Here is a 22,306-nt window from a genome sequence, read left to right on the forward strand (position 1 = left end):
TTCCAGGCTGTGGCTTACAAGAAAGGTTGAAATCACAAATGCATGGGCACTTTGTCTGGGGGGGTTGGCAAAAAAGGAAAACAAAGTTCACTAATTTGGAAAAGACTTGATTAAGATAACTTTCAACTTTTGTTAATTTTTTCTCTCTCTTTTTGGAACCCCTTTTTTGTTGACTCCCCCATAATGCATGGTGTGTTTGACCTTTCTTGTAGGGTCAGCCGGGCGAAAAGGGACAGAAGAGTCCACACCGAAGGAGGAGACCATGCCCAGCGACCCTTCTTCCTCAACCCCTCCTCCCCCTCCCTCTCTTCCTTCCTCCTCCCAGCTCCCTCTGTCTCGCACTCATACGGACCCCCTCAGCACTGCCACCACCACCACCAGCGGCGAAACGCACCCTTTCACTCCTACGGGCATTGGACAGGACTTCTATTCCCCTGTGTTCCCTCTGGTGGGTGGTAAGATGGCTCTGAACTCCCTGATCCAGCGGCAGCTGCTCCAGACCTTCTACTCCAAAGCCTTGCAGGAGTCATCTGGAATCCCCAGTGGGGCTCTACTGTTCACCCCCTTCACCCCAACCCTCAGCTCCATCCCTACCTCCACCCCTGGCTCTGGATCTGCTGCCATCCCTCTGGCGGCCAGCAGCCCCCAGCCGCCTCCAGCCAGCCCAGACATGGCTCCTGTTAACGGGAGCAGCACCGCTGGCAGCGCCCCATCCCCGTCACCCAGCCACTCTGATGCCACAACAGGAAGTATTTTGGATGGGGAGGACATGGACACAGCAGAGATTGCCCGGCAGGTGAAAGAGCAGCTGATCAAGCACAACATTGGCCAGCGTGTGTTTGGCCACTATGTGCTGGGACTGTCCCAGGGTTCGGTTAGTGAGATCTTGGCCAGACCAAAGCCGTGGAACAAACTAACCATCCGAGGGAAGGAGCCCTTCCACAAGATGAGGCAGTTCCTCGCCGATGAGCAGAACATCCTCGCACTGCGCAGCATCCAGGGACGGCAGAGAGGTGAGTCAGTGTATCTTTTAATGCGTCTGTGTGTGCATGAGTGTGAGAGTGTGTCATGTATGTGTGTGTGTGTGTGTGTGTGTGTGTACAACCCTGCACAGAGCCATTGATTAGCTTGTCAATATGGACTAGCTTTTTCTTTTTCTTTCTCTCTCGTAACTCCCATCCTGTGCCACACCTGTGTGTTTTCAGTAAATTCCTAGTCACGCACTGATCCCAAGAGCCTCTCCTAGCTATCGTGGTCAATATAGAAACCTTTCACACATCAATAGTATTGATCGGTGGGAACTAGGAGGAAGGCAGGGGTACTGTTAACTACGGGTAGATTCGATTAGCCTGGGTCTCCTTTTGTTAACGCATCAGGACATTTCTGATTGAATGCAGTCTCAGTGATACAAAAAAATATAGCAAAGTCAACCACCTACTCCTAGACACAGTCTGTATTAAAAATAAGGCTGCAGTTAGTGTGCCCCTGTTTTATGTGTGCTATTAAATAATTTATCCCTCACTACTCTGTCTTTGTAGTAGTTTAATATTCCTGGTATAGGTTTGATTCCCACTGAGGCCACAGATGATGAAGATCAATGCATTTATGGCACTATAATGTGCGTTGGATCGTATCCACACATTCCATGTATGTGCAGAGCATTAAAGGGCACCATATAGTCTAGCTGTAAAAGACAAAAACACACAAGTGGTGTAACATAGTGTGTGGTATATTGTTTTTAACAGAGGGCTCAGGCCAGCCCCAGCTTAGCCGAGTGTTTCAGGATGTTCCGAAGCGGAGAGCCCTCTCCAATACAGCTTCACACACAGGTCTGTCCCCTTCACACACAGAGATTGTAGCACGTTCTGTCTGTGTGGCATGTTTGTGTTGGGGTGAACTGTATCTATGGTGGGTGTGCGTGTGTGTGTATATGTGTGCGCACATGTGAGTTGCCGTTTATTAATTTGCAAGAAGACATACAGATATACATGTGCCTTGAAGGTAACCACACAGTTCCAGTGACTTGCGTCAAAGGAAAAGCCAGCATGTGTATTTAGGGATTTTATTGGTAGTTGTTATTCTGTGGGGAGCATTTACTGTACGCACCCTGTAGCACATGTGCATGTTTGAGCTCCAAAGGGACCAGAGAAATTATGACAATCCCTCCAGTGTAGTTGCCTTGTAGCTCAGTGGTGGGAATGTTGTTCTTTGTGCCGTGCTATGGTGTAATTACATGATGTCCTCATAGGCTCCGTTATTGTCCTCTTTACCTGCTCTGTAGTTTGTTCTCTGCTTTTTAATCTGACAAGATCTTTCATCTCCTCCCATTCCCTCTTCCTCTCCTTCCAGGTAACATAACTGCCCGCGTCCGCACCCCAGAGGCGGGTTCAGATGAGGCTATCAAGTCCATTCTGGAGCAGGCCAAAAGAGAGCTGCAGGTGCAGAAAGCTGGTGAGTCGTACTGTTTTCCCATCTCCAGAGGACTCAAAGCATTGAAGATGATACATTGTGGCTGCGCGTGTTAGTCGGTGTCTCTCATGACAGCCCTTTTCTCCTCCCTCAACAGACTTGTCCCATGCTCAACCCTCGTATACAGGACTGAAAGGAGGGGGCGGAGGCCAACTAGGAGGTGGAGGCGGCAGCGGATCAGACGAGGCCATCCGCTCTATCCTAGAGCAAGCTCGCAGAGAGATGGAGGCCCAACAGGCTGCACTGGAGCCCATGCTCAAAGCTTCGTCTTCCTCTTCCTCCTCTTCAGCATCACTATCTCAGAGGGACTACCTGAGCTCCTCGCTCACTGCTCCCCTCCCTCCTTACAACCCCCTGTCACTCTCCCTCAAGAAGCCCCCCAGCTCCCTCTTGTCCTCCCCCTCATCCCCGTCTCCTATCCTGGACTTCAGCTCTGGTATGAAAAGAGAGGGCAGGGCCTCTTCAGGGATTGACATGTCTACTGACGGTGCTCTCAGGCTTGGTCGGAGCTCTGAGGGATCGGCCCGCTCTGGAGGTTCTGGAGGAGTGGGTTACTGGAGAGAGCAGTGGTGGAGTAACATGCATACAGACCCCCGCAGGGCCATATCCTGCCAGACAGGAGAGGAGAACCACAACCAGGAAGACTCCAAAGAGGTGAGGGGAGGCAAAAACAAGCTTGTTTATGTGCTGCTTTTTTTTTTTTTTTTCTTCCCTTGCTCTGTTTTTATTACACTGTTTTTGCTCTGCAGTGGTTGCATGTCTGAGTCGTTCTCCGGTTGTGTGTTTCAGGGAATATTGAGTGACAGTCTGTCTCGACACAAACCATGGAACAAGTTGAACCAGAGGAGCAGGGAGCCATACCTCCGCATGCAGCCGTGGCTCAATGGAGACCAAGGGCAAAACACACACATCCAGCCAGCTCAAAACCAAGGTAAACAAATCACATGCCTGCACATAGGGTATATGCATTCACACAACCAGGCTCCTTGGGCTAGAGCATTACTCTGAAAGCCTGATTAGAGCTAGTGGCTAGTTGTTACTGTCAGTCTGTCACTCACCCCACCTACCCCCATCTCCCTCCTCCCACCATCCCCCCATCCTCAGTGCTGTGGCAGTGTCAGCCAGCAAGCTGCTGGTTTGTCATGTCATAGACAAGTTAGTGTTGCAGCGCCAGATGGCAGCTCCGTGTGTGTGTGCGTGCGTGTGTGTGTGTGTGTGTGTGTGTGTGTCTCTTTCTCTGGGGGTGTAAACAGCAGCTAATGTACACTGACAGCTCCTCATGACTGCTCTCTTCCAGCCTGCTGAGCTGCACAGCAGTACTACACAGACAGAGACAGGGAGATGAAGGAATAGGAGGAGGAAGCCAAAAAAGCTTCAAACTGAAAACTTAAGCACCTTTGCTGTTTGTTTAACAGGAATTAAATTAATTGATGTAGAATGACTGAAGTCCCTCCCAAACCCAGCAGGAAGAGGAGATGAAACTCCGTTTTCTTACGTAGTAACATCTTCTAACCTGGATGATATTTCTCACCCTGTCTGTTCCCCTCAAGCAGAGGGTACTCCCAAGACTTCTGCAAGCTGCAGCCCTGCTCCAGAGTCACCTCTCAGTTCAGCTGAGGAGTCTGTCAACGGTCTCGCAGGGGATCCACTCGCTTCACAATCCAGTCTCAAGCCTTTGTCTGAAGATCCCTCAGGTGGGGAGTCTCAGCCCGGCACCCCGCTGCCTGTACCTGGTCATTCGGGTCTCAGTATCCAGGAAATGGTCGCAATGTCTCCTGAGCTTGATACTTACACCATCACCAAGAAGGTTAAGGAGGTGCTCACTGATAATAACCTTGGTAAGAAACACAGGGGTGCTGTCTGTGCGGTTTAGTTGCTGTTTCTCTTTCCCCTTCCCTCCCTATTGATGAATAATTCAGCTTTTGAATCAGTTCTCTGAAATGGTTCTCTGAAATTTCATTTCCCCTCTCTCTTGCCTAACCAGGCCAGCGTCTCTTTGGGGAGACTATCCTGGGTCTGACTCAGGGTTCTGTCTCAGACCTGTTGGCCAGGCCCAAACCCTGGCACAAGCTCAGCCTGAAGGGCAGAGAGCCCTTTGTCCGCATGCAGCTCTGGCTCCAGGACCCACACAGTGTGGAGAAACTCATGGACATGAAACGCCTGGAGAAGAAAGGTGTGTAGGAAAAGCTCAATGATGAAGAAATAAATGTGCACTCTGTTCAGAGCAGCATTCCTTCAGAGAAAATAAACAAAAGACTGACAGAAAAACCTTCATGTTATCTGCTTCAGCATGCATTTATTTTATAAATACGTTCACACAAAACAAACAACACAAGCAGCAGCCTTTGAATTACACATGCACATCTGCACACACAAAATCCTTTGTGCAGGACAGCAGAGCATGTTGTGCAGATCACAGTCATCTTGGTGTGATGTCAGTACCAATCAGGACTGCAGACATCACATACAGTATTAGATGTGACAGCTAGGGGACTGCCGGGGGCCTGCTTACTCACAGTCATCAGCACTCCTCTTCATCATCGTCGTCATCATAATAATCATCAGTGTCTATAAGCTCTTATTTATCATTTGTTAGCCCATAGCCCGCTCCATCACTCCATCATTATTTATTCCCTTCTGTTTGCATGATGTGTTTTAAGAATCAGCAAAGCCAAGAGGCCTCACCCTCCTAGCTGCCTCAAAGTGACCCCTGACTGCCCTGTTCAAGCTCTCTCTGTAGAGATGGGATACGCATGTTTGAACCTGCCAGTAGGCACAAGCATCCAGGATCAGTTTACCCTCCTGATATCGCAAACTACGCACAAGGGCAAAAAACAAAACTGACCTTACACCAGTGTGTTTGGGGGTTGGATGGGTGGGGTTGCTCTCCATTCAACTTCATTGTAGATTATTGACCCCAAAGTAATGCATCCAAATAGCAACGGGCAATAGTCCTGGCCAAGAGCAGAGCCCAGAGGAAAGACATGGACCTAGTCTAGAGTAACCATATTTGACCTCTCACCCTTGTGGTACAAGCCTGTGAGGCAGCACACAACTTTCACAGTGGTCTAACCTTGCTCTGAGGGGTTTTTCCCTGCAACACTAATATATCTGGCAGCGGGTATTGGGGTTGAGAACGTCAACCTCATGCAAAGCTGCCATGAGCTGTTCATTTTCAGCTGCTGGTGCCCGGAGTGAATGGTGCTGCTTGTTTGGTATAAAATGGAAGAGCTGTTTTTATTGTTTGAATTCTGAGAAAGATGATGGCACCACCTAGTGGATGTTGAAGAAGATCAGAATCACAATTCAGATTCAGAAAAGCTTTTACACCTACAAGGAATTTCTTTTGGAGATAATGTGCTACACATAGACAAACAAAGACAAACATACAGTTGACATAAATAAATAAATAAATATATAAATATGGGATAGATTGACAGAAATATAAAATATAGAAGAATAATGATTAACACTTAACAACAAAAAAATATGTGCAATATACAAGGTATGTGCAATGATGTGAAATTAAATAATATTTACATGTGCAAAGATATACAGTATTTCAGAGGGAAGGGGGGAATGTTAGTGCGGGACCTGGGCCTTGTTGAATTATTTTTTTAGAACACTGTCTATATCTGGGTGGCATGCATGCGTGTCAAACATTGAACATCCTCTGCTTCTGATGCTCAAGACTGTCTGACCCAAATCTTGAAAATGTTTACAATTTAGAGGCTGCTTGGCCCTTCATTAGAACCCAGGACAGTGTGTTTTATACTGATTAGAAATACAGAATTTGTCTGTTTGACAATACAATTGCATAATATTCCAAAACAGCTTTAACAATATAGATCAGTCTAGGGTTGCAATAAATTATCATTTTCATATTCTATTAATTTACTGAATATCTTCTTGAATAACGGCTTAATTGTTTGGTCAATAAAATAAAAAAAACCCATTTTTGCTTTAAAAAATGCTTAAACAACTAATTGATCATTGAACATGATTGGTGCTGATTAACTTTCTGCTGATACTAATTATTGTGTGTAGTCCATTCAGCTAATCCATAATAGCTGTTTACTTCACATGAAGATTGCATGTCAGAATTCATGCTCAATGACAAAGATACCAACCTTCTGTCTAAATAAATTGTAATAATTACTGATACTCCTAATATGTGTTCATTACATACATGTTATTTCTGAGGTACTGACTTTTCCTCCTGTTTCTGTGTCGCTGTTCAGCTTACATGAAGAGGCGGCTGAGCTCCTTGAGTGATAGCCATTCTGTGGATGTGGGCTTAGCGGGAACAGACTACATCCAGGGCTCCCAAAGCCCAGGACACCTGAAGAAACCCAGGGTGGTGTTGGGACCCGAGGAGAAGGAGGCCCTGAAAAGGGCCTACCAGCAGAAGCCCTATCCCTCCCCCAAAACCATTGAGGAGCTGGCCTCCCAGCTCAACCTGAAGACTAGCACTGTCATCAACTGGTTCCATAATTACAGGTCAGCATTTGGAAAAAGAGATGCACTTGAATATTGTCTTGAGTATTTCCATCTAGTGTTTGTGTCACAAGCTGTTCTTCAACAGGCATTTGAGATCATTTAAGAAAATCCAATTAAATTTTCATATATCATTTGTTTTATTGAAATTAGTTTGTGGGTTTGCAGCTCAGCACTTTATCTGTGCATACATTAATTTTCTTGAAGGGTTTTTGCATTTGACTGTTCATAATAAATTGTTGTTTTAATAATAAATGGGCATTGTCTCAGATATTACCACAAGCAGGAAGTGCTTTTGTTACTGACCCTGTACATCAATGCACTTATACAATATTTTGAGATCAGTAAAGTTTGCGAAGTGTTGCATCTGACATATTGATTTGAGTAGCGTGACTGAACTCGTGTGTCTCTACTAGGTCACGTATCCGGCGAGAGCTCTTCATAGAAGAGATCCAGGCAGCTGGAGGGGTAGGTCCTGGCAGTGAGGGGGGCTCTCCTTCCCTCCGCGGGTCCAAATCAGGAGAAGGGGACAGCTGTGATGGGACAGAATCTGAGGGCACAGTGGAGACACGCCAGGGACTGGGCATTGGCTTGGAGGATAACAGAGGGGGATGCAAAGACCACGACATGGAGTCTGAGGCAGGGGGCTCTAATAACTCCCCTGCCCAACTAGACTGCACCACATCAGGCTTAGCCGGACCAGGCTCCAGCTGTGGACAGGGTGGACTGGGGCTGTTCAGTCTCACAGAGGCATCCTCCAGTAGCTCTGCCTCTAGTACTAACATCCCAGCCTCTGGCCCTGCCAGAAACCCCAGGGACAACAATCTGCGCAAGAAGAAAGCAGCCAATCTCAATAACATCATCCACAGGCTGGAGAAGGCTGCCAGCAAAGAGGATCCTTCAGAGTGGGAGTTCTAGCTCCCCCTGACCATCCTTCATCCCTCTTGTCTCATAACCTCACGACCTCTAACCTTGGACCCCTCCTGCTCTGTTCCAGTTGGAGAGTGGACACAGCCAAAGTCAAGCTCAGCAGCCATTTTTATTACATAGAAGCTTTCCAAAAATAGGAAAGAAACAAAGAGTGGTTGGCAAAACCCTTAAAAAGAAGATTTACTGAATACCTAGAAGAACAAAATAAGAGAACTAATGTGTCTCTCCTTTTTTTTAAACTGAGTTTTGTTTTTGTACTGAGAAAAGCACTTAGCCGTCCTGCTGGCCTCCGGCCCTGCTGTACCTCCCCCTATCACCAGCCACTGGTGCAACAGACTGGTTAGTCTTGAGCTGGGGTCTGACCCGCAGCTGGGGTTGAAACCTGGACTCAGTAACACAGGCAAGGCCTGACACAGCAGCTGTCACAGTGATAGACACTGATAGATGATAGATAGAGACAGGAACTCTCTTACAAGAACTCTCACTTTCTTAAAGGAGATTTTTTCCGCTCTTCTTCTCACCTCCCAAGTGTCCACAAACCTCCCCTCACTCAGTGAGACGCCTCATTTTTCACACTGTAGAGTGACTGTTACAAACCCTTTGCCTTTTTCACTCACTGCGTGTGTGTGCGTGTGTGTGTGTTTGTATGTTAGGGGTTGTGTCAGTGTGCACGTGTGTGTGTGTGTGTGTGTGTGTGTGTGTGTGTGTCTATACACACCCAAAATGGTGTGTGTGCGTGTGTTCTCTTCTCAATGGCAGCATGTTTTCTTTTTTATCTCACTCCTACACTCTTAAGAGGGTAGTAGAAGGCCTGTCGGCTGAGCTGCCATGGTTACTGATGTAAGAAAGATGAACTTTGACCTGTTGTGTCCCATATCCTATCCTGCTGACAGCCATGTGATGGCCAGAAGGATCTCTTAATTCCTCACAAACACACACACTCATCTGCAGAGGAAGGGAGGAAGGAACCCTCTTTTTGCCTCCTTAAACCCTTCTTTTAAGGATGAAGGATGATCTCTTTTTTTTTTTTTTTTGATATTGCAATTTGGTTGCCAATAAGAGATTGCACAGTCTATTGACTCTAAAGAGTACAAAATAGGGAATTTTAGGAAGCATTTTAATTAGTACAAAATAAGATCAGAAAATAAGAATAAGTTACTGTTAAAAAAAAGAAAAAAAGAAATAGAATGGAATAATGTTGCGTTGTTGAAATACGATACAATGAATTCACGTAGTACTGTAGCTGTCTGACATGGTGTTACTATACGTGTCTCTTGTTTTTTTAAGGTTGTGCATGTCACAGCTGTGCCCAGCACTGGACCTGCTGGGTGTGTGTCTGTCTGCACCACTGACAAATTTTCTCTGTTCACAAACACACATCTTTTTATAGGCCAAATCAGGAAGAGTGTGTGTGTGTGTGTGTGTGTCTGTGTGCATTTGTATTTGCCTGCATGTAATTCAGGGTCGAGGTCAATTCACTCATTCAGTTGAAGAAGTAGCTTATCAAGAATGAAATTCCTGACTGAAAACCCGGGTTTTAGCGAATAAATTGCAATGTACAGTACTTTACCTGTACTTTATGTTGATTGCCGTAAAAGTGAATTTACCCCAACCCTGGTATGAGTAGTTACCACTCTTCTCCAGTCTATCCTGTATCCAGGGATGTAACTCTTTTGCATTGAATTCTACTGTATACACTACAAATTATAAGGCATATCACCTCCTCCCTGTCCCACACAAGCCCTCAGTGCCTGTCAGCCTACTGCCTCCCCTGTGTGTGTGCGTGTGCGTGTGCGTGTGCGTGTGCGTGTGCGTGTGTGTGTGTGTGTGTGTGTGTGTGTGCGTGCGCGCGCGCATGTTTGTGTGGGTGCATGTACACACACATGCCTGTCAATACATGCGTGTGCACGAGTGTGTGCGATTGAGGAGTGTTCAGTGTTTCCAATGAGTGGGGTCATATTTCGTATCTACTTGCACACACTACTAGTGCACAACTGACACCCTTCTTTAAGCTGTTTGATGCGTTACCATTACATTAATCTTCTCACAAAGTAGTGTAATACTATGATTTACTGTAGCTTGGTTTTATTGCTATTTTGCATTTATAGTTTGGTTTTTATTCTGCTTATTTATAGGTGCTGTATTTTTCATTTAATGTCTTATCATTTGAGTTGTCTATTTTTTAAGGGATTATACTGTTCCTGAGGGCAAGTAACATTTTTATTAGACGTATAGACTGCCGGCAGTATTGGTTAATATTTACAAAGATGTACTAGTTCTCATTTGTTTGTATATTCATGAATCCTAAAGTTTAGTGTCATTTCAATAGCTTTGAAAAATGTGTTTGCTACAGTTCATGCTCCCGTAAGCATAAAGCTTTTACCACAACAGTTATGCTCTTAAATTGCTAGCTAGAGAATCAAAGGACATATCAAGATCAGTGAATATATGATAGCATATCTCTGTTTCCTGTTTTCTCTTCTCCCATAATTTTTTTTGGCTGTTTCTTGGGCAAGCCCAACACTAACGCTCGGCAGGGCATGCAGCTTTCTTTAGATAGAGTTCGCCCACTCGTTAATCACGTTAACATAATTAGCAGGTCCAAATGTATACACTTTGTCAAATAGGTCAAATGAAATTACCTAAACTTGAGAACACGTTAACTTGAAAGGGGTCATATCTGCCAAATTGAGATTAGAGAAGTCTACCAGCTAGCAGGTGTGCTATGCCAGATTGAACAGATAGCCAGCCTATGATTATGCAGAATTTATATTGCAGTCTGTAACAAAGCACTTATTAGGATCTCTTATGAAGACTTACCTAGGACAGGGTCTGTAAACACTACAACAGAATATGATCCCGGGATCCTGGGAAATGTATGCCTTTTTTAAAAAAGTGGTTGTGAACCAAGCACAGACTCTTCTCCGCATCCTAACACTAAAATTAAAACATGACATAGCTGTACCCATGTTTTCTATATGCTGTAGTCTTATACAGCAGCCTCTTATTTCCACCTGCAGATTAACTATGTGACAGAAAGGGCCATTGTCCTGTACAGTTGTAGATATTATGAGTAAACACCTGTTTTGGTTTCTATCCAAAATCTCCTGAGTCCATCTGTAAGCCTCCCCTTTCCCTAAATGTTCATCCAGATAAATTGGCAAACTGTCAAAAGATACTGATAACCTCATTGCACTGCGTTAAGACGCATTAGTTAAAATTGGATTTTCTAATGTATCTAATAATTGAAAAATTCCACAAACATTGGCCCTTCCTGTGGACGACTGATGTGAAACATCCGTCTTCTGCAGAATACCGAAGGCTTATTGCCTTCTGTTGGCCTGCTGGGACTGGACAACCACAGTATGTTTTATGGTGATGAATAGCTACTGTAAAGTACAAGCACTTAACCCATTATCCATTTAATAGTCAAATCCATCACCTCACCAAAACCATGTGAGATCATCAGATTTGTGCCTTTAACTGCCAAGCAGGGCACCAAACTAGTGATGTCATTAGACGATTTCACCTGATTTGTTCGTAATATATCCCACATCTTGATCCAAATTAATTTCTCATTCACTTCATGTTGGTACTTTAAAGTCCTCTTTTCTCAGCCCTCTGGAGGAGGGTTGTATATAATTGCTGGAGTGCAGCGAAGGAGTGAAAGAAGAAATCAAACTTGTGTATTCTTATGACTGACCTGCGGACACATTTCTGGTCCAGGTCTTGCTTCAGACAGTTGTTTTTCCCACAATGCATTTCTTACGTTGTACATAACCTAACTAGCAGCGAAAGGCCAGAGCATTGAATGAAGGAGGAAGCATGCAGAAACAGCGTTACACTGTAATAACACTGAATTTATTCATAGGGCATTTTGTATTTTTCTGTTTGTGTCAGGTTTGCTGTGACATTAACAATGGCACTACAGGTATTGATAATGACGTGTGCCAATTCGAATGGTTATTTGGAAAATAGACGTGTAAATACAGTCGATCAAGTAGCTATTGATTCACTATTGTCACAGTATGCTTTTGTTTGAAGGTAGGAGGAGAGAAGGGACGATTCAGGACTTTTCCATGATCCACAGATATTTTTCTACAAATTTAAATCAGATGATTCTATACACTGTTGAATAACATTGTAAAGGTGTAACAGATGCTGTATATCATATCATGTTTTCTGAAGTTGTAAAGCTTTACTGTATGATCTGTTGAAGTAGTGGTTATTCATTTGACATATTAGTTGTAATGGAAGCCCGAACAGCAGCACTGGTCACCATATTCAGGAAAAAAAAAAGAAAGAAAGAAAAAACCTCAGATGTTTTTTGTAATACTTTTAGAATATATCTTATGAAGTGGGTTTTGTAAGGAAACACTTTCCGAATCAGTGGTGCTGTATGCATAGCGCACTCAGTAATACATACACACATAATACAGCACAATACACTCATCCTTTAACCCCCCCCCTTCCTTGCGTGCTTTTTGTTTTTTGGCTCACCTCTCACATTGGTTCCAGCTAATTTTTAAGTCTTAAACCATTTCCTCAGTTATTTCATGCTTAACTAAACAACTATTTTTTTTTTTTAAGTAAACACCCAGCGATCTGAACAGTAAACATTTCAGTGAATGCTCTCAAGACTTAAAAGAGGAAACAAAAAGCCAAATAGTGAAGTAGTTATCCACCTCTGTTCAAAGGTTGCTGACAGTTTTCTGAATGTTGCTACCTTGTGTCGTCGCTTCAGATCACCCATAGCTTAAACCACAGTGTAGTTTTGACAACCAAATGACCTGGGGGAAATCTTCACACACACCCCCAAACCCCCACCCCTTTTTGGAAAGCTTTAAGATGCTTGTTGAAGCTTTAGTGAGTTCAGAGTGTTTTTCTTCAAAACTGTCATAGTAATAATTCCCATAACTTCTCCCACTGCCTTTTTTTCTTTTGTGAGTGTGTGTGCGTGTACATGTGTGTTGTAGTACAAAAGGCTGCATGACTGTAAAGGGATGGTTAAGATGTTTTTTGAAAGTCGTTTCCCTAGCACTTCTGTCACTCCTGAGATGCTTTTTTTCTCCTTTGGGGTCTCCCTCCCTTTCGTTTCTCCTCATGTATCATTGTTTCTTTATCTTTCTATTTACTAAACGTATCATGTTGTTTGTTCTCAGCACTGTAAAACAGTCCCTTCTACAACATTGAAAAGCAATATCACTGTATGAAACGTTCACAATGTATTTGTTATGATTGACATTTGATTCATCATCATTATTATTCACATGCACCCTAGGTGTGATAATTGAAGTAAATCTCTTTTATACAAATACTAAAAGTGTGCTGTGGAATTTTTTTTTTTCATTGTCAAAAATCTTGTTAGAAATGTGCTTTGTTGAACACATGGATGGTAAAATAAGTATTCTCAGAGAAAGAGATGAGTTAGAAAGTAGGAATGTGTAGCAGTAAGGGTGATCTTTTCGGGGTTTCAGTGATGTTGTGAATATTGGACTGCTTCTGCCATTTAAAGCTTCCACAGGTGAGTTATTTCGGGAACTAAAAAAAAATATGAAGACAGACTAGAAACCAGAATGAATAATAATGAACAACTTGTCTTCATCTTTTTCCCCTCCGCTCTCAACAGGCCGTTATGCAGAGCTGCAGGTGGAGTTTTCGTCTGCAGTGCGGACCAGTGCAGAGCAGAAGGAGCTCATCCTGCAGCTGGAGCACGACCTGAGCACCATCCAGACCATGTCCTCTCTGCCACGCCCTGACGCAGACGGATCGGAGTTCAGCGTCATGGGAAACATTCCAGAGCCAATCAAAGAGGCCACTGCAATGTTTACTGGTACGTGTCTGGATTTAAAAAGTTGTCTTGGTTTCAAATCTTATGGGACTGTACAAAAAATATTGGCTGAACATTGTGTTTCACTTTGTGCCTCCCCACCGTTTCTTTGGACCCTCCCCTTGACTAAGAGAGAAATTGCAACCGCCTCCCTACAATATCTGAGGGTGATATCACACTTTTTTGGCAAACTGTGCTCACGCCCACTGATTAGCTAGATTAGCTCAAGATGAAACATTCTCCAGCTGTCAACTTCCGTTCAATCTGTGTCTAAGCGCGACAGTAGCTTCGTATGCAATCGCAGCACCTCTACAATTGCCTCATGTTCTGTCTGGACCTATGGTCTGGACGCACAGTCCCTCCCCCACTCTTCCAAGAAATGTGACTACTTTGTGTAACAGTAAAGATTGATTGTTGCTTATTTAGTCATCAAAGTTAAAGTTTTGAAGAAAGAAACATCTGTTATTATTATCAAGAGTTTAATTCAAAAACTCAGAAATGTGTGGCAGCATCTGCCAACGACCCCAAGACTGTCATCACATTGATTCAACTATTGCGTACACAGGAAGTACGTGACGTCACCTTGTTACAACTGAGCTCCGGCAACTTTAAACCAGTGAGAAGAGCACAAAAACAAAAATCTGTGTACCTATAATAACCAAAGCTGTTTTTTGTTTTTTTTTGTTTTTCATGTGGAAACCCCATACCTCATAATAAGAAGCTGATATTTATGTCCTGGCTAAATGTATCAGGAACATTTCAGTAGGCTGCTCAGCAGCGTTATGTTCTTGTTCTCTATGTCAAAAAGACAAAATAGCTTAGGATGATAGACATTTTGTCCTGAAAAGGATGTGAATTTAGGTGCTTTTCTAAATAAAATAAAAAAAACGTAAATATTTCTGCAGAAGAAAAGTATGATAATTAAGCATGTAACTGCCATTCACCTGTTTTTAATCATTGTATCACAACTCTTAAACTAAGGTAAACTGTGAATTACTCCTACCTTCTGAAGTTTTGAAATTTCCACCTTGAAAAGTCTTTGTTCTGCAATACATGAATGTAGCGTCAGTCCTCACAGGCGGTGAAGATACTGAAGTCTGACTTGCCAACAGCACAACTTGTCTGATTTGAAATGAGGTAAACTTCCTGATCTGAGGCTCTGCTGCGGAGTTGTCTGTTTAAATACTGAAAACTAACTTGATTAGAGAGATTGAAGTTCCTCACAGGTGACAGTCTAGGCAGAGTCCAGATTTGAGGTGTTACACTAGGCAAATAAAATGGATAATATAAGTAAATTATAAAATTGAACTGCAAAATACTGTTAAAATTACCCGTTTTCAAAGAATCCTTGATCATACAACATCTTTGACCATACATGCATGTTAATAGAGGAAATGAATTATGGTATTTTAAGTTTTGTTTTATCTGTTATGTCTGCGCCATCTCCAGGTTCAGGCGTGAGCCCCCATTCTGAGCTGCCTCAGGGCCAGATGGACTCTCTGCTCTCCATCATCTCCAGCCAAAGGGAGAGGTTTCGCTCCCGTAATCAGGAGCTGGAAGCTGTGAGTCACGACCTCTCACACATTGTGTATTTGTGTTTATTTATTTATTTATTTTTTCTGGGGGGGAACTAATTTCTCATCTATTTGTTTTCTCCCTGCAGGAGAATCGCTCCATGCAGCAGACCATGCAGGCCCTGCAGAGTGAACTGGACAGCCTGAGAGCAGACAACATCAAACTCTACGAGAAAATTAAATTCCTGCAGAGCTACCCTAGCAGAGTGCGTGCGTGACTGCGTGACTGCATCAATGAATGGGCTCTACAGCTTGTTTCTGATTTGGTGGAATCTTAGCCCTAAAACATTTTGGACGAAAAGTTTAATCTCTTTTCTCTGCGTTGTAGGCTGGAGGTAGTGACGACACCGTGATGCGCTACTCCTCCCAGTACGAGGAGAGATTGGATCCGTTTGCTTCCTTCAGCAAGAAGGTATAAGACACACTCAATACGCACACAAATTAAAATCTCTGCAACCACCGGCCATGTTGTGGACAAGTTTGTTGTTTTGTGGTCATAGTTCCTTAACTGACAGCTGACGAAACATAGGCGACAAAGTGCCATGTTTCCAGCACAGCTACAATAGAGCTTTATCTGGGGTCGTACTACTGAAAGCTCTTATAGTTAGCTCTTAAAGTGGTCATATTATGCTAATTTTCAGGTTCATAATTTTATTTAGGGGTTGTACCAGAACAGGTTTCCATGGTTTCATTTTCCAAAAACACCATATTATTTGTCACACTGCGAAGGTTATTATACTTTTGGGATTTTTTATTAGTTTTTATTTCATTTTGACTTTTTGATTTCAAACAACAAAACAAGGAAAAGAAAACCACCAAGACAGTGACTCACTACCTGCAACCCAAACTAAACAAAACACAACTGTATACAGTTGTTGTATTTATATGATTTTGTACATATGTATGTATAAAAGATAATAGAAAACATGTTCAAATCCCACCAGCTTCTCACCCCATCCCTACCTGGGCCTCCCCCTAACATTACATGAGGCTCTCCTCGTAACAGCGGTCGCCAGCTGCTACGCTGCGGCCAGACGCCACCTGACCCCGGGCTCTCTTGACGGACACGCAGCGTGCCAGCTCTTCACGCGGAGGACAAAAGCATAACACATCCATGGCTCACCAACAGGTTGACCACCGCGTGCACCACTGAACTGCTGGTCCGGCCAGACCAACTGCCCCGCAAAAACAGTTCCCCCGGCTTCATATCCACTCGAAATGTAGGCTTATTAGGTCCTATAAAATAAATAAATAAATAAATAAATAAACGAAAACTATTACTTTTACTACAAGACAGTTTTAGTTTATCGTTTTTTTGTAAAGCCTTGTTTTATTTTTATTTCAGTTAACGACAATGTTATTTCACATCTAGTTTTCGTTATTTCGTTCGTCTTCGTTATTGATAATGACCTTGCATACTGCACGTTGCTGCAGCTCCTATTTTCACCCTTTGTGTTGAACGCTCCGTTATAGCTATGGAGTGATGCATCTCACCTCTACAAGATCTGTGTTGGGAGTTGCACATGCGCAGTTCCTAGTAAAGGACTACTAGCCAATCAGAAGCAGAGTAGGGCAGGTCGTGAGAAGCTGGTAAACACGGCTTTGGTTCAGCTAAATATGTTCCCCTTAACAGCTTAGCAACATGGACTGGAGCAAGAGTTTTAGAGGGGTGAGTTATTAATCTGTAACAAATATATCTTTCATCCATAAAGTTTTAACTGAGCTGTCTCTACATCACAGTAACAACTTTATATCCATTGACTGCCTGGAGGGTAGCTAGTGTTTGGAAGGGAGAGGAGAGGTGTGTGCTGCAGCTCGGTGTGTTTTTCCACTGGTGTTTTTGAGGGCGTCAGACTCGCCGCTAGGCGAGCATTATGATGTGCATTTTGCCGTGTCGTCACAGGGATCAAAAGGAAAAGGCTGGACTACAAACAAGCTGTTTTCAAGCAGTTCAGAGCAGTGTTTTCTGTGGGAGATGGGAACTCCCTTTGGGGTGGACTTTGGGCTTTTTCACTTTGCAAACCTATTATATGCACAAAAAACATATATAACTCAATAAAGGAGCGGGAGGAAGCCAAAAAGCATAATATGAACTCTTTAAGTCAAGATAGGAAGAGTCGAAGATGAATTGGTATGACGGAAGCAAATCCTTACTAACTTTAGGAGTCTTATCTTATTATATTCTATCTTATCTCGAGTTAGGAAATAAATAAAGCAATAAAAGAGCAGCCATATGGATTAAACAAGTTAGTTAACAATAACTGGTGGAAATGTTAGGACAGCTTAACGGTTATCCTAAAGTTGAGTTTGTTGAAGATTTTGGCCAGTCAGGGTGCTTGTGTAATACACTTTTCTTATCTTAAGTTAGGATCAGAACATTGACTTAAGATAGGACTTGCAAGTTAGGAAGTTTCTGTAATACAGCCCCAGGTGTCAGTTCTACAGAATAAAACTTCTTATTTGTAGATTCTCTATTTTGCACTGACATTCAAGAGTCATCTAGAAATGAATGTTGAGAATAAGAGATTAGACCAGAATGCAACACAAGATGTTTTGATTAAGAGGATGACTCAACAAGTTGCCATCTTCATTGCTGTCACACAGTTGATGATGATGTAGTAAGCAAAAACTTCTGTCTCATTTTGGGGGGTTTGTTGAAAGTTATTCTGGGAAATGTAGGAGGTGAATTACAGGTTAAAAGAAATTAAATATTCTACAAACTCACTGATCATCACAGACTGGCAGCAAGTAAAATGTAAAAAAAATTCTGAAAGTTAATTGTTGACGTGTATTCACACTTTCCAAAGTGAGTGTATTTTTTTGTTGAGGCCAACTACTCTGTGTTTGCAGGAGCGCCAGCGCCGATACCTGAGCCTCAGCCCCTGGGATAAAGCAACACTGAGCCTGGTAAGCCTCAAACATACACACCTAAACACACAGACTTTGTGTGTGTGGTGCAACTTCTTGACTAAACCTCCTGTTTTTGTGTCTCTCAGGGTCGTGTGATTCTCTCCAACAAGGTGGCCAGGACCATTGCTTTCTTCTACACCTTGTTCCTGCATTGTTTGGTCTTCTTGGTAGGTGTCAAACCCAGAGGCCAAGTCTGATGCACCGTTAATACAGGTGCTGGTCATATAATTGGAATATCATCAAAAAATTTATTCATTTCAGTAATTCCATTCAAAAAGTGAAACCTGTATAATGTATACATTCATTCCACACAGACTGATATATTTCAAGTCTTCATTCCTTTTAATTTTGATGATTATAACTGACAACTAAGGAAAACCCCAAAATCAGTATCTCAGAAAATTTGAATATTGTGAAAAGGTTCAATATTGAAGACACCTGGTGCCACACTCTAATCAGCTAATTTACTCAAAATACCTGCAAAGGCCTTTAAATGGTCTCTCAGTCTAGTTCTGTAGGCTGTGATCATGGGGAAGACTGCTGACTTGACAGCTGTCCAAAAGCCATTGACACCTTGCACAAGGAGGGCAAGACACTAAACCTAATAACTGGACTATCCGATCATAATTTTGTACTAATAGCCAGGAAATTAAATAAATCATGATACATAAACAAAGAACAATCAAATAAACAATGCAAATTTCCTCATATTCCTCAAAAAAATCAAGAACATTTTAAAAATGATTTAAATGAAATTGATTGGGCCTCCAAAATTGATAAAGAAAGCTGTGTACATACATGCAACAATATTATAACTGCTATAAAGAATAAAATTGATAAACATACACAGCTCAAACATAGAAAATCAAATAAAAAGAGGCTCCCATGGTTTAATGAATACCTGTGGGATACAATGAAACAGAGAGATAAAGCACTCAAGGTTTCTCTTAAAACGAAATTAACCACTGATTATTACATTTATAAATCTCTGAGAAATAAAGTTACCATGCTGCTTCGAAAAGCAAAAGCAAATTTTTTTCTAAATTTAATCAAAGAGGCAAAAGGTAATTGTAAGAATCTGTGGAGAAGCATGGATAAATTAATGGGAAGGAAAAAAATAAATCAGGAGCATTTAAAACTCAAAATCAATGGAATTGTTCAAAATGAGGGCTCTATTCTGGCTAAACATTACAATGATTATTTCTTGGATTCTGTATTAGATTTCGCGGAGACTTTTCCTGAAGTGAACTGCTGCAGAGATGATCATGGGGATGGTAATGTGTCTCACTGTAGGTTGCAGAATATAGATGAAGACAAAATTTCCAAAATAATATCAAATTTAAAAAATAGTAAAGCAAAGGATATATTTGGACTTGATACATCACTTTTAAAAGAACATATAACTATTCTAACTCCTGTATTAACAATAGCTGTGAATCAATCTATAAAGGAAAAACATTTTCCTTTGGCGTTAAAAAAAGCAGTAGTCAAGCCGATTTTCAAGTCAGGAGACAAGCTCTGTGTGTCAAACTATCGACCTATTAGCATTCTGCCAGCCATCTCTAAGATCTTTGAGAAGGTGGTGGCAGAACAACTAGTAGAGCATCTCGACCACACTGATGCATTACATCCTTGCCAGTTTGGGTTCAGGAAAAGATACTCCACAGAGTCTGCGTGCTGCTACTTGATAGAAGATATTAAATCCAGTCTTGATGGTGGAGGTGTGGTAGGGGCGGTCTTTCTGGACTTGAGAAAGGCCTTTGATACAGTTAATCATCAGCTTCTCATTAGCAAACTATCTGATTTTTTTTCTTTTGACACAAATACAATAGCATGGATTCAATCTTACCTTAATGACAGACAACAATGCGTTGTGGTTGACAACAAAAAATCACCATTAAGATCCTGTAGCATGGGAGTGCCACAAGGTTCCATTCTGGGCCCCCTGCTTTTTACCCTTTACATAAATGATCTACCAACTGTGTGTAAGAGTAAAATCATCATGTATGCTGATGATACGGTGCTATATGCACATGGTAAAACTGCGGAAGAAGTCGCTCAAAAACTGACCAAAGAGATTAAGAAAGTTTCTTTGTGGCTGAAAAACTCACGCCTCACTCTAAATTTAGATAAGACTGTTTCAATGTTTTTCAGAAATCGTTCTAAAATACAAATCTACCCTAATATTTTAATTGAAGGACAAATCATTTCAAATCAAGAACAGGTAAAATATTTAGGTGTCATATTGGAACCAAATTTAGGCTTTAAAAAACATATAAAAAAGTTAGTTAATATGGCACAATTCAGATACATTCGAAATTCCCTTACAATCGAGGCCTCAGGAGTCTATCTGAATGCAATGATAGTTCCTCATTTTCGATATTGTATGACAAGTTGGTCACAGGCTACTAAAACTGCCCTCAAGCCACTTGAGTCATTATATAAAACCTCTCTAAAGATTCACGATCAGAAAAGCAGACGATTTCATCACTGTCATATTCTTGTAAAATACCAATTTCTCAGCTTTGAAAATTTGATTCCAATTCATACCAATCTGTGTTTGATGTATAAGATCCTTTATGACAACGCTGCTCCTCCTCTAAAACAATTTATCTCTTTGGGCTCTGAAACAACAACTCGAGCCACTAGATCTACAGTGCGAGGGGAATGCAGGATCCCTAAACGCAGGACAGCATTTGGAAACTCTGCTTTTTCTTGTGTGGCCGCTTGTCAGTGGAATATGTTACCTACAGAGTTGTTTAAAAGTACAAGTTCTTACACGTTCACACGCCAGGCAAAGAAATGGCTTTTATTAAATCAATTTTGTTCCCATATGTGACCAGATGTATGTATGTGTGTGTATATAAGTGTGTGCTCTAAGGTCTGTATATGAAAGGTGTGAACATTTCCTTTTGTACATTTTTATTTTGTCATTGTAAATCTTATTATTCATGTATGTTTTTTATGTATCTTAACTTAACATCAGCCTGCCCAGGGACTACGGGTGAAAATTAGCTCTTGAGCTAAAACCCGGTACAATGCATCTTCCCCTTTGAGGTTAATGTTTATTGTACGTTGTCCCTGTTTCTCTAAATAAAAATTAAAAAAAACAAATAAATAAAGGTCATTGCTAAAGAGGCTGGCTGTTCACAGAGCTCTGTGTCCAAGCACATTAATAGAGAGGCGAAGGGAAGGAAAAGATGTGGTAGAAAAAAGTGTACAAGCAATAGGGATAACCGCACCCTGGAGAGGATTGTGAAACAAAACCCATTCAAAATGTGGGGGAGATTCACAAAGAGTGGACTGCAGCTGGAGTCAGTGCTTCAAGAAACCCACAGACATATGCAAGACATGGGTTTCAGCTGTCGCATTCTTTGTATCAAGCCACTCTTGAACAAGACACAGCGTCAGAAGCGTCTCGCCTGGGCTAAAGACAAAAAGGACTGGACTGCTCCTGAGTGGTCCAAAGTTATGTTCTCTGATGAAAGTCAATTTTGCATTTCCTTTGGAAATCAAGGTCCCAGAGTCTGGAGGAAGAGAGGAGAGGCACAAAATCCACGTTGCTTGAAGTCCAGTGTAAAGTTTCCACAGTCAGTGATGGTTTGGGGTGCCATGTCATCTGCTGGTGTTGGTCCACTGTGTTTTATGAGGTCCAAGGTCAACGCAGCCGTCTACCAGAGATGCAGATTTCATTTTCTAACAGGACTTGGCACCTGCACACAGTGCCAAAGCTACCAGTACCTGGTTTAAGAACCATGGAATCCCTGTTCTAAATTGGCCAGAAAACTCGCCTGACCTTAACCCTTTAGAAAATCTATGGGGTATTGTGAAGAGGAAGATGCGATACGCCAGACCCAACAATGCAGAAGAGCTGAAGGCCACTATCAGAGCAACCTGGGCTCTCATAACACCTAAGCAGTGCCACAGACTGATTGCCACGCCGCATTGCTGCAGTAATTCAGGCAAAAGGAGCCCCAACTAAGTATTGAGTGCTGTACATGCTCATACTTTTCATGTCCATACTTTTCAGTTGGCCAACATTTCTAAAAATCCTATTTTTGTATTGGTCTTAAGTAATATTCTAATTTTCAGAGAT

The 22,306-nt window shown here is 42.3% G+C and overlaps 1 protein-coding gene across 4 annotated transcripts in view; it reads left to right on the plus strand.

Annotated features, from left to right (window-relative positions):
* Positions 1-22,306, plus strand: part of cux1b (cut-like homeobox 1b) — a 68,406-nt gene that overhangs the window by 44,260 nt on the left and 1,840 nt on the right. Inside the window, exons 15-23 of one of the 4 annotated variants that reach the window (XM_046072964.1) lie at positions 213-1,013; positions 1,746-1,829; positions 2,350-2,451; positions 2,567-3,123; positions 3,259-3,400; positions 4,020-4,307; positions 4,454-4,642; positions 6,711-6,969; positions 7,383-13,213. In XM_046072964.1, coding sequence (XP_045928920.1) covers positions 213-1,013; positions 1,746-1,829; positions 2,350-2,451; positions 2,567-3,123; positions 3,259-3,400; positions 4,020-4,307; positions 4,454-4,642; positions 6,711-6,969; positions 7,383-7,884 — 2,924 coding nt within the window. In that variant the 3' untranslated portion in view covers positions 7,885-13,213. Of the gene's footprint in view, positions 1-212; positions 1,014-1,745; positions 1,830-2,349; positions 2,452-2,566; positions 3,124-3,258; positions 3,401-4,019; positions 4,308-4,453; positions 4,643-6,710; positions 6,970-7,382; positions 13,214-13,525; positions 13,730-15,175; positions 15,289-15,389; positions 15,507-15,628; positions 15,713-18,150; positions 18,208-18,296; positions 18,378-22,306 lie in introns of those variants that run through there. The other 3 variants (XM_046072965.1, XM_046072966.1, XM_046072967.1) reach the window with 3 other exon arrangements.

Source organism: Micropterus dolomieu, linkage group LG17 (genome assembly GCF_021292245.1).
Source record: "Micropterus dolomieu isolate WLL.071019.BEF.003 ecotype Adirondacks linkage group LG17, ASM2129224v1, whole genome shotgun sequence".
Lineage (NCBI taxonomy): Eukaryota > Metazoa > Chordata > Actinopteri > Centrarchiformes > Centrarchidae > Micropterus > Micropterus dolomieu.